Genomic DNA, 12,620 nt, shown 5'->3' with positions numbered 1-12,620 from the left:
ACTGAGGGTGAATTGACTGAGCGTGAATTGACTGAGAGTGAATTAACTGTGAGTGAATTGACTGAGTGTGAAAATGACTGAGGGTGAATTGACTGAGGGTGAATTTACTGAGAGTGAAATGACTGATGGTGAATTGACTGAGGGTGAATTGACTGAGAGTGAATTGACTGAGAGTGAATTGACTGAGGCTGAATTAGTGAGTGAGACTTGACTGAGGGTGAATTGACTGAGGGTGAATTGACTGAGGCTGAATTGACTGAGAGTGAATTGACTGAAGGTGAATTGACAGATGGTGAATTGACTAAGGGTTAAATGACTGAGGGTGAATTGACTGAGGGTGGATTGTCTGAGAGTAAATTGACTGAGGGTGTATTGACGGAGAGTGAATTGACTGAGGGTGAATTGGCAGATGGTGAATTGACTGAGGGTGAATTGACTGAGGGTGAATTGACTGAGGGTGAATTGACTGAGGGTGAATTGACTGAGAGTGAATTGACTGAGGATGAATTGACTGAGGGTTAATTTACTGAGACTGAATTGACTGAGTGAATTGACTGAGGGTGTATTGACGGAGAGTGAATTGACTGAGGGTGAATTGACTGTGAGCGAATTGTCTGAGGGTGAATTGACTGAGAGTGAATTGACTGAGTGTGAAAGTGACTGAGGGTGAATTGACTGAGGGTGAATTGACTGTGGGTGAATTGACAGAGAGTGAATTGACGGAGAGTGAATTGACTGATGGTGAAATGACTGAGGGTGAATTGACTGAGGTGATTTGACTGAGGGTGAATTGACTGAGGGTGAATTGACTGAGTGTGAAAGTGACTGAGAGTGAATTGACTGAGGGTGACTTGACTGAGGGTGAATTGACTGAGGTGATTTGACTGAGGGTGAATTGACTGAGGGTGAATTGACTGAGGGTGAATTGACGTAGAGCGAATTGACTGAGGGTGAATTGACCGAGCGTGAATGGACCGAGGGTGAATTGACGGAGGGTGAATTGACGGAGGGTGAATTGACGGAGACTGAATTGACTGAGGGTGAATTGACTGACGGTGAAATGACTTAGAGTGAATTGACTGAGGGTGAATTGACTGAGAGTGAATTCACTGTGAGTGAATTGACTGAGAGTGAAAATGACTGAGGGTGAATTGACTGAGGGTGAATTGACTGAGTGAATTTATTGAGGGTGAATTGACTGAGGGTGAATTGACGGAGAGTGAATTGACGGAGAGTGAATTGACGGAGAGTGAATTGACTGTGGGTGAATTGACTGAGGGTGAATTGACTGAGAGTGAATTGACTGAGGCTGAATTAGTGAGTGAGACTTGTCTGAGGGTGTATTGACTTAGGGTGAATTGACTGAGTCTGAATTGGCTGAGGATGAATTGACTGAGGGTGAATTGACTGAGGCTGAATTAGTGAGTGAGACTTGACTGAGGGTGAATTGACTGAGGCTGAATTGACTGATGGTGAATTGACTGAGGGTGAATTGACTGAGGGCGAATTGACTGAGGGCGAATTGAGCGAGCGTGAATTGACTGAGGGTGAATTGTCGGAGGGTGAATTGACTGAGACTGAATTAGTGAGTGAGACTTGACTGAGGGTGAATTGACTGAGGCTGAATTGACTGATGGTGAATTGACTGAGTGTGAAAATGACTGAGGGTGAATGGACTGAGGGTGAATTGACTGAGGGTGAATTGACTGAGGGTGAATTGACTGAGAGTGAATGACAGATGGTGAATTGACTAAGGGTTAAATGACTGAGGGTGAATTGACTGAGGGTGGATTGACTGACGGTGAATTGACTGAAGCTGAATTGACTGAGGTTGATTTGACTGAGGATGATTTGACTGAGGGTGAATTGACTGAGAGTAAATTGACTGAGTGGAATTGCCTGAGAGTGAATTGACTGAGAGTAAATTGACTGTGTGGAATTGACTGAGAGTGAATTGTCTGTGGGTGAATTGAGTGAGTGAGACCTGTCTGAGGGTAAATTGACTGAGGGTGAATTGACTGAGGCTGAATTAGTGAGTGAGACTTGACTGAGGCTGAATTGACTGCGGCTGAATTGACTCAGGGTGAATTGACTGAGAGTGAATTGACTGAGAGTGAATTGACTGAGGGTGAATTGACTGAGGCTGAATTGACTGAGGCTGAGTTCGTGAGTGAGACTTGTCTGAGGGTGAATTGACTGAGGGTGAATTGACTGAGGGTGAATTGACTGAGGGTGAATTGACTGAGGCTGAATTGACTGAGGCTGAGTTAGTGAGTGAGACTTGTCTGATGGTGAATTGACTGAGGCTGAATTGACTGAGGCTGAGTTTGTGAGTGAGACTTGTCTGAGGGTGAATTGACTGAGGGTGAATTGACTGAGGCTGAATTGATTGAGGGTGAATTTACTGACCGTGAATTGACTGAGGATGAATTGACTGAGGGTTAATTTACTGAGACTGAATTGACTGAGTGAATTGACTGAGGGCGTATTGACGGAGAGTGAATTGACTGAGGGTGAATTGGCAGATGGTGAATTGACTGAGGGTGAATTGACTGAGGGTGAATTGACTGAGGGTGAATTGACTGAGGGTGAATTTACTGAGAGTGAATTGACTGAGGATGAATTGACTGAGGGTTAATTTACTGAGACTGAATTGACTGAGTGAATTGACTGAGGGTGTATTGACGGAGAGTGAATTGACTGAGGGTGAATTGACTGTGAGCGAATTGTCTGAGGGTGAATTGACTGAGAGTGAATTGACTGAGTGTGAAAGTGACTGAGGGTGAATTGACTGAGGGTGAATTGACTGTGGGTGAATTGACAGAGAGTGAATTGACGGAGAGTAAATTGACTGATGGTGAAATGACTTAGAGTGAATTGACTGAGGGTGAATTGACTGAGGGTGAATTGACTGAGGTGATTTGACTGAGGGTGAATTGACTGAGGGTGAATTGACTGAGGGTGAATTGACGTAGAGCGAATTGACTGAGGGTGAATTGACCGAGCGTGAATGGACCGAGGGTGAATTGACGGAGGGTGAATGGACCGAGGGTGAATTGACTGAGGGTGAATTGACTGACGGTGAAATGACTTAGAGTGAATTGACTGAGGGTGAATTGACTGAGAGTGAATTAACTGTGAGTGAATTGACTGAGAGTGAAAATGACTGAGGGTGAATTGACTGAGGGTGAATTGACTGAGTGAATTGATTGAGGGTGAATTGACTGAGGGTGAATTGACGGAGTGTGAATTGACGGAGAGTGAATTGACGGAGAGTGAATTGACTGTGGGTGAATTGACTGAGGGTGAATTGACTGAGAGTGAATTGACTGAGGCTGAATTAGTGAGTGAGACTTGTCTGAGGGTGTATTGACTGAGGGTGAATTGACTGAGTCTGAATTGGCTGAGGATGAATTGACTGAGGGTGAATTGACTGAGGCTGAATTGACTGATGGTGAATTGAGTGAGGGTGAATTGACTGAGGGCGAATTGACTGAGGGCGAATTGAGCGAGCGTGAATTGACTGAGGGTGAATTGTCGGAGGGTGAATTGACTGAGACTGAATTAGTGAGTGAGACTTGACTGAGGGTGAATTGACTGAGAGTGAATTGACTGAGGGTGAATTGACAGATGGTGAATTGACTAAGGGTGAAATGACTGAGGGTGAATTGACTGAGGGTGGATTGACTGACGGTGAATTGACTGAGGATGATTTGACTGAGGATGATTTGACTGAGGGTGAATTGACTGAGACTGAATTGACTGAGGGTGTATTGACGGGAAGTGAATTGACTGAGAGTGAATTGACTGATAGTAAATTGACTGAGTGGAATTGACTGAGAGTGAATTGTCTGAGGGTGAATTGAGTGAGTGATACGTGTCTGAGGGTGAATTGACGGAGAGTGAATTGACTGAGGGTGAATTAGTGAGTGAGACTTGACTGAGGGTGAATTGACTGAGGGTGAATTGAATGAGGGTGAATTCACTGAGGATGAATTGACTGAGGGTGAATTGACTGAGGGTGAATTGACTGATGGTGACTTGAATGAGGGTGAATTGACTAAGGCTGAATTGACTCAGAGTGAATTGATTGAGGGTGAATTAGTGAGTGAGACTTGTCTGATGGTGAATTGACTGAGGCTGAATTGACTGAGGGTGAACTGACTGAGGGTGAATTCACTGAGGATGAATTCACTGAGGATGAATTGACTGAGGGTGAATTGACTGAGAGTGAATTGACTGAGGCTGAATTAGTGAGTGAGACTTGTCTGATGGTGAATTGACTGAGGCTGAATTGACTGAGGCCGAGTTAGTGAGTGAGACTTGTCTGAGGGTGAATTGACTGAGGGTGAATTGACTGAGGCTGAATTGATTGAGGGTGAATTTACTGACCGTGAATTGACTGAGGGTGAATTGACTGAGGCTGAATTGACTGAGGGTGAATTGACTGAGGGTGAATATTCTGATGGTGAATTGACTGAGATTGAATTGACTGAGAGTGAATTGTCTGAGGGTGAATTGACTGAGGGTGAATTGACGGAGAGTGAATTGACTGTGAGTGAATTGACTGAGGGTGAATTGACTGAGGGTGAATTGACGGAGGGTGAATTGACGGAGGGTGAATTGACTGAGGGTGAATATTCTGATGGTGAATTGACTGAGATTGAATTGACTGAGAGTGAATTGTCTGAGGGTGAATTGACTGAGGGTGAATTGACGGAGAGTGAATTGACTGTGAGTGAATTGACTGAGGGTGAATTGACTGAGGGTGAATTGACGTTGGGTGAATTGACGGAGGGTGAATTGACGGAGACTGAATTGACTGAGGGTGAATTGACTGACGGTGAAATGACTCAGATTGAATTGACTGAGGGTGAATTGACTGATGCTGAATTGTCTGAGGGTGAATTAACTGAGGGTGAATTGACTGAGGGTGAATATTCTGAGGGTGAATTGACTGTGGTTGAATTGACAGAGAGTGAATTGTCTGAGGGTGAATTGACTGAGGGTGAATTGACGGAGAGTGAATTGACTGAGGTTGAATTGACTGAGGATCAATTGTCTGAGGGTGAATTGACTGAGGGTGAATTGACTTCGTGTGAATTGACTGAGAGTGAATTGACTGAGGGTGAATTGACTGAGGTTGAATTGACTGAGAGTGAATTGTCTGAGGGTGAATTGACGAGGGTGAATTGACGGAGAGTGAATTGACTGAGGTTGAATTGACTGAGGATCAATTGTCTGAGGGTGAATTGACTGAGGGTGAATTGACTGAGGGTGAATTGACTTCGCGTGAATTGACTGAGAATGAATTGACTGAGGGTGAATTGACTGAGGGTGAATTGACTGAGGATGAATTAACTGAGGGTGAATTGACTGAGTGTGAATTGACGAAGAGCGAATTGACTGAGGGTGAATTGACCGAGCGTGAATGAACCGAGGGTGAATTGACGGAGGGTGAATTGACGGAGGGTGAATTGACGGAGACTGAATTGACTGAGGGTGAATTGACTGATGGTGAAATGACTTCGAGTGAATTGAGTGAGGGTGAATTGACTGAGAGTGAATTAACTGTGAGTGAACTGACTGAGTGTGAAAATGACTGAGGGTGAATTGACGGAGAGTGAATTGACGGAGAGTGAATTGACTGAGGGTGAATTGACTGAGAGCGAATTGACTGAGAGTGAATTGACTGAGACTGAATTAGTGAGTGAGACTTGTCTGAGGGTGTATTGACTGAGGGTGAATTGACTGAGTCTGAATTGAATGAGGGTGAATTGACTGAGGTTGAATTGACTGAGAGTGAATTGTCTGAGGGTGAATTGACTGAGGGTGAATTGACGGAGAGTGAATTGACTGAGGTTGAATTGACTAAGGATCAATTGTCTGAGGGTGAATTGACTGAGGGTGAATTGACTGAGGGTGAATTGACTTCGTGTGAATTGACTGAGAGTGAATTGACTGAGGGTGAATTGACGGAGAGTGAATTGAATGAGGGTGAATTGACTGATGCTGAACTGTCTGTGGGTGAATTGACTGAGAGTGAATTAACTGAGGGTGAATTGACTGAGGGTGAATATTCTGAGGGTGAATTGACTGAGGTTGAATTGACTGAGAGTGAATTGTCTGAGGGTGAATTGACTGAGGGTGAATTGACGTTGAGTGAATTGACTGAGGTTGAATTGACTAAGGATCAATTGTCTGAGGGTGAATTGACTGAGGGTGAAATTGACCTCGTGTGAATTGACTGAGAGTGAATTGACTGAGTGCGAATTGACTGAGGGTGAATAGACTGAGAGTGAATTGACTGAGAATGAATTGACCGAGAGTGAATTGACTGAGGGTGAATTGTCTGAGGATGAATTGATTGAGGATGAAATGACTGAAGTGAAATGACTGAGGGTGAATTGACTGAGGATCAATTGTCTGAGAGTGAATTGACTGAGGGTGAATTGACTGAGAGTGAATTGACTGAGGGTGAATTGACTGAAGGTGAATTTTCTGAATGTGAATTGACTGAGAGTGAATTGATTGAGGGTGAAATGACTGAGAGTGAATTGACTGAGGGTGAATTGACTGAGGGTGAATTGACTGAGGGTGAATTGACTGAGGATGAATTGACTGAGGATTAATTGACTGAGGGTAAATTGACAGAGAATGAATTGACTGAGTGTGAATTTACTGAGGGAGAATTGACTGAGGATTAATTGACTGAGAGTGAATGACTGAGGGTGAATTGACTGAGGGTGAATTGTCTGAGGGTGAATTGACTGAGGGTGAATTGACTGAGGGTGAATTGACTGAGGATGAATTGACTGAGGGTGAATTGACTGAGACTAAATTAGTGAGTGAGACTTGTCTGAGGGTAAATTGACTGAGGCTGAATTGACTGAGGGTGAATTGACTGAGCATGAATTGACTGAGAGTGAATTGACTGAGACTGAATTGACCCAGCGTGAATTGACAGAGGGTGAATTGACGGAGGGTCAATTGACTGAGACTGAATTGACTGAGGGTGAATTGACTGAGGTTGAATTGAGTGAGAGTTAATTGACTGAGGTTGAATTGAGTGAGAGTGAATTGACTGAGGGTGAATTGACTGAGGGTGAATAGACTGAGGATGGATAGACTGCGAGTGAATTGACTGCGAGTGAATTGATTGAGTGTGAAATTGACTGAGGTTGAATTGACTGATGGTGAATTGACTGTGAGTGAATTGACTGAGCGTGAAAATGACTAAGGGTGAATTGACTGAGGGTGAATTGACTGAGAGTGAATTGACGAAGAGCGAATTGACTGAGGGTGAATTGACCGAGCGTGAATGAACCGAGGGTGAATTGACGGAGGGTGAATTGACGGAGGGTGAATTGACGGAGACTGAATTGACTGAGGGTGAATTGACTGATGGTGAAATGACTTCGAGTGAATTGACTGAGGGTGAATTGACTGAGAGTGAATTAACTGTGAGTGAATTGACTGAGTGTGAAAATGACTGAGGGTGAATTGACGGAGAGTGAATTGACGGAGAGTGAATTGACTTAGGGTGAATTGACTGAGAGTGAATTGACTGAGACTGATTTAGTGAGTGAGACTTGTCTGAGGGTGTATTGACTGAGGGTGAATTGACTGAGTCTGAATTGAATGAGGGTGAATTGACTGAGGTTGAATTGACTGAGACTGAATTGTCTGAGGGTGAATTGACTGAGGGTGAATTGACTGAGAGTGAATTGACTGAGGTTGAATTGACTAAGGATCAATTGTCTGAGGGTGAATTGACTGAGGGTGAATTGACTGAGGGTGAATTGACTTCGTGTGAATTGACTGAGAGTGAATTGACTGAGGGTGAATTGACGGAGAGTGAATGGAATGAGGGTGAATTGACTGATGCTGAACTGTCTGTGGGTGAATTGACTGAGAGTGAATTAACTGAGGGTGAATTGACTGAGGGTGAATATTCTGAGGGTGAATTGACTGAGGTTGAATTGACTGAGAGTGAATTGTCTGAGGGTGAATTGACTGAGGGTGAATTGACGTTGAGTGAATTGACTGAGGTTGAATTGACTAAGGATCAATTGTCTGAGGGTGAATTGACTGAGGGTGAAATTGACCTCGTGTGAATTGACTGAGAGTGAATTGACTGAGTGCGAATTGACTGAGGGTGAATAGACTGAGAGTGAATTGACTGAGAATGAATTGACCGAGAGTGAATTGACTGAGGGTGAATTGTCTGAGGATGAATTGATTGAGGATGAAATGACTGAAGTGAAATGACTGAGGGTGAATTGACTGAGGATCAATTGTCTGAGAGTGAATTGACTGAGGGTGAATTGACTGAGAGTGAATTGACTGAGGGTGAATTGACTGAGGGTGAATTTTCTGAATGTGAATTGACTGAGAGTGAATTGATTGAGGGTGAAATGACTGAGAGTGAATTGACTGAGGGTGAATTTACTGAGGGTGAATTGACTGAGGGTGAATTGACTGAGGATGAATTGACTGAGGATTAATTGACTGAGGGTAAATTGACAGAGAATGAATTGACTGAGTGTGAATTTACTGAGGGAGAATTGACTGAGGATTAATTGACTGAGAGTGAATGACTGAGGGTGAATTGACTGAGGGTGAATTGTCTGAGGGTGAATTGACTGAGGGTGAATTGACTGAGGGTGAATTGACTGAGGATGAATTGACTGAGGGTGAATTGACTGAGACTAAATTAGTGAGTGAGACTTGTCTGAGGGTAAATTGACTGAGGCTGAATTGACTGAGGGTGAATTGACTGAGCATGAATTGACTGAGAGTGAATTGACTGAGACTGAATTGACCCAGCGTGAATTGACAGAGGGTGAATTGACGGAGGGTCAATTGACTGAGACTGAATTGACTGAGGGTGAATTGACTGAGGTTGAATTGAGTGAGAGTTAATTGACTGAGGTTGAATTGAGTGAGAGTGAATTGACTGAGGGTGAATTGACTGAGGGTGAATAGACTGAGGATGGATAGACTGCGAGTGAATTGACTGCGAGTGAATTGATTGAGTGTGAAATTGACTGAGGTTGAATTGACTGATGGTGAATTGACTGTGAGTGAATTGACTGAGCGTGAAAATGACTAAGGGTGAATTGACTGAGGGTGAATTGACTGAGAGTGAATTGACGAAGAGCGAATTGACTGAGGGTGAATTGACCGAGCGTGAATGAACCGAGGGTGAATTGACGGAGGGTGAATTGACGGAGGGTGAATTGACGGAGACTGAATTGACTGAGGGTGAATTGACTGATGGTGAAATGACTTCGAGTGAATTGACTGAGGGTGAATTGACTGAGAGTGAATTAACTGTGAGTGAATTGACTGAGTGTGAAAATGACTGAGGGTGAATTGACGGAGAGTGAATTGACGGAGAGTGAATTGACTTAGGGTGAATTGACTGAGAGCGAATTGACTGAGAGTGAATTGACTGAGACTGATTTAGTGAGTGAGACTTGTCTGAGGGTGTATTGACTGAGGGTGAATTGACTGAGTCTGAATTGAATGAGGGTGAATTGACTGAGGTTGAATTGACTGAGACTGAATTGTCTGAGGGTGAATTGACTGAGGGTGAATTGACTGAGAGTGAATTGACTGAGGTTGAATTGACTAAGGATCAATTGTCTGAGGGTGAATTGACTGAGGGTGAATTGACTGAGGGTGAATTGACTTCGTGTGAATTGACTGAGAGTGAATTGACTGAGGGTGAATTGACGGAGAGTGAATGGAATGAGGGTGAATTGACTGATGCTGAACTGTCTGTGGGTGAATTGACTGAGAGTGAATTAACTGAGGGTGAATTGACTGAGGGTGAATATTCTGAGGGTGAATTGACTGAGGTTGAATTGACTGAGAGTGAATTGTCTGAGGGTGAATTGACTGAGGGTGAATTGACGTTGAGTGAATTGACTGAGGTTGAATTGACTAAGGATCAATTGTCTGAGGGTGAATTGACTGAGGGTGAAATTGACCTCGTGTGAATTGACTGAGAGTGAATTGACTGAGTGCGAATTGACTGAGGGTGAATAGACTGAGAGTGAATTGACTGAGAATGAATTGACCGAGAGTGAATTGACTGAGGGTGAATAGACTGAGAGTGAATTGACTGAGAATGAATTGACCGAGAGTGAATTGACTGAGGGTGAATTGTCTGAGGATGAATTGATTGAGGATGAAATGACTGAAGTGAAATGACTGAGGGTGAATTGACTGAGGATCAATTGTCTGAGAGTGAATTGACTGAGGGTGAATTGAATGAGAGTGAATTGACTGAGGGTGAATTGACTGAGGGTGAATTTTCTGAATGTGAATTGACTGAGAGTGAATTGATTGAGGGTGAAATGACTGAGAGTGAATTGACTGAGGGTGAATTGACTGAGGGTGAATTGACTGAGGGTGAATTGACTGAGGATGAATTGACTGAGGATTAATTGACTGAGGGTAAATTGACAGAGAATGAATTGACTGAGTGTGAATTTACTGAGGGAGAATTGACTGAGGATTAATTGACTGAGAGTGAATGACTGAGGGTGAATTGACTGAGGGTGAATTGTCTGAGGGTGAATTGACTGAGGGTGAATTGACTGAGGGTGAATTGACTGAGGATGAATTGACTGAGGGTGAATTGACTGAGACTAAATTAGTGAGTGAGACTTGTCTGAGGGTAAATTGACTGAGGCTGAATTGACTGAGGGTGAATTGACTGAGGATGAATTGACTGAGGGTGAATTGACTGAGACTGAATTGACCCAGCGTGAATTGACAGAGGGTGAATTGACGGAGGGTCAATTGACTGAGACTGAATTGACTGAGGGTGAATTGACTGAGGTTGAATTGAGTGAGAGTTAATTGACTGAGGTTGAATTGAGTGAGAGTGAATTGACTGAGGGTGAATTGACTGAGGGTGAATAGACTGAGGATGGATAGACTGCGAGTGAATTGACTGCGAGTGAATTGATTGAGTATGAAATTGACTGAGGTTGAATTGACTGATGGTGAATTGACTGTGAGTGAATTGACTGAGCGTGAAAATGACTAAGGGTGAATTGACTGAGGGTGAATTGACTGAGAGTGAATTGACTGATGGTGAATTGACTGAGGGTGAATTGAGTGAGAGTGAATTGACTGAGAGTGAATTGTCTGAGGGTGAATTGACTGAGGGTGAATTGACGGAGAGTGAATTGACTGCGGTTGAATTGACGAAGGATCAATTGTCTGAGGGTGAATTGACTGAGTTTGAATTGACTGAGGGTGAATTGACTTCGTGTGAATTGACTGAGGGTGAATTGACGGAGAGTGAATTGAATGAGGGTGAATTGACTGAGGCTGAATTGACTGAGGGTGAATTGACTGAGGGTGAATTGACTGAGGGTGAATTGACTGAGAGTGTCTTGTCTGAGGGTGAATTGACTGAGGGTGAATTGACTGAGGCTGAATTGATTGAGGGTGAATTTACTGACCGTGAATTGACTGAGGGTGAATTGACTGAGGGTGAATATTCTGATGGTGAATTGACTGAGATTGAATTGACTGAGAGTGAATTGTCTGAGGGTGAATTGACTGAGGGTGAATTGACGGAGAGTGAATTGACTGTGAGTGAATTGACTGAGGGTGAATTGACTGAGGGTGAATTGACGGAGGGTGAATTGACGGAGGGTGAATTGACTGAGAGTGAATTGACTGTGAGTGAATTGACTGAGGGTGAATTGACTGAGGGTGAATTGACGGAGGGTGAATTGATGGAGGGTGAATTAACGGAGGGTGAATTGACGGAGACTGAATTGACTGAGGGTGAATTGACTGACGGTGAAATGACTTAGATTGAATTGACTGAGGGTGAATTGACTGATGCTGAATTGTCTGAGGGTGAATATTCTGAGGGTGAATTGACTGAGGTTGAATTGACAGAGAGTGAATTGTCTGAGGGTGAATTGACTGAGGGTGAATTGACGGAGAGTGAATTGACTGAGGTTGAATTGACTGAGGATCAATTTTCTGAGGGTGAATTGACTGAGGGTGAATTGACTTCGTGTGAATTGACTGAGAGTGAATTGACTGAGGGTGAATTGACTGAGGTTGAATTGACTGAGAGTGAATTGTCTGAGGGTGAATTGACGAGGGTGAATTGACGGAGAGTGAATTGACTGAGGTTGAATTGACTGAGGATCAATTGTCTGAGGGTGAATTGACTGAGGGTGAATTGACTGAGGGTGAATTGACTTCGTGTGAATTGACTGAGAGTGAATTGACTGAGGGTGAATTGACTGAGGGTGAATTGACTGAGGATGAATTGACTGAGTGTGAATTGACGAAGAGCGAATTGACTGAGGGTGAATTGACCGAGCGTGAATGAACCGAGGGTGAATTGACGGAGGGTGAATTGACGGAGGGTGAATTGACGGAGACTGAATTGACTGAGGGTGAATTGACTGAGAGTGAATTAACTGTGAGTGAACTGACTGAGTGTGAAAATGACTGAGGGTGAATTGACGGAGAGTGAATTGACGGAGAGTGAATTGACTGAGGGTGAATTGACTGAGAGCGAATTGACTGAGAGTGAATTGACTGAGACTGAATTAGTGAGTGAGACTTGT

General features: G+C 43.6%; 2 protein-coding genes across 2 annotated transcripts in view; both read left to right on the top strand.

Moving 5' to 3' along the window:
• Nucleotides 1-3,582, top strand: part of LOC139233564 (involucrin-like) — a 34,660-nt gene extending 31,078 nt beyond the window's left edge. Inside the window, exons 6-7 of the mRNA XM_070863967.1 lie at nucleotides 1,353-1,421; nucleotides 3,379-3,582. Coding sequence (XP_070720068.1) covers nucleotides 1,353-1,421; nucleotides 3,379-3,582 — 273 coding nt within the window. The remainder of the gene's footprint in view (nucleotides 1-1,352; nucleotides 1,422-3,378) is intronic.
• Nucleotides 3,583-3,653: 71 nt separating this feature from the next.
• Nucleotides 3,654-12,620, top strand: part of LOC139233563 (uncharacterized protein in mobD 3'region-like) — a 46,264-nt gene continuing 37,297 nt past the window's right edge. Inside the window, exon 1 of the mRNA XM_070863965.1 lies at nucleotides 3,654-3,798. Coding sequence (XP_070720066.1) covers nucleotides 3,654-3,798 — 145 coding nt within the window. The remainder of the gene's footprint in view (nucleotides 3,799-12,620) is intronic.

This window comes from Pristiophorus japonicus, chromosome 21 (genome assembly GCF_044704955.1).
Source record: "Pristiophorus japonicus isolate sPriJap1 chromosome 21, sPriJap1.hap1, whole genome shotgun sequence".
NCBI lineage: Eukaryota > Metazoa > Chordata > Chondrichthyes > Pristiophoridae > Pristiophorus > Pristiophorus japonicus.
This window is presented reverse-complemented; position numbering and strand designations above follow the sequence as displayed.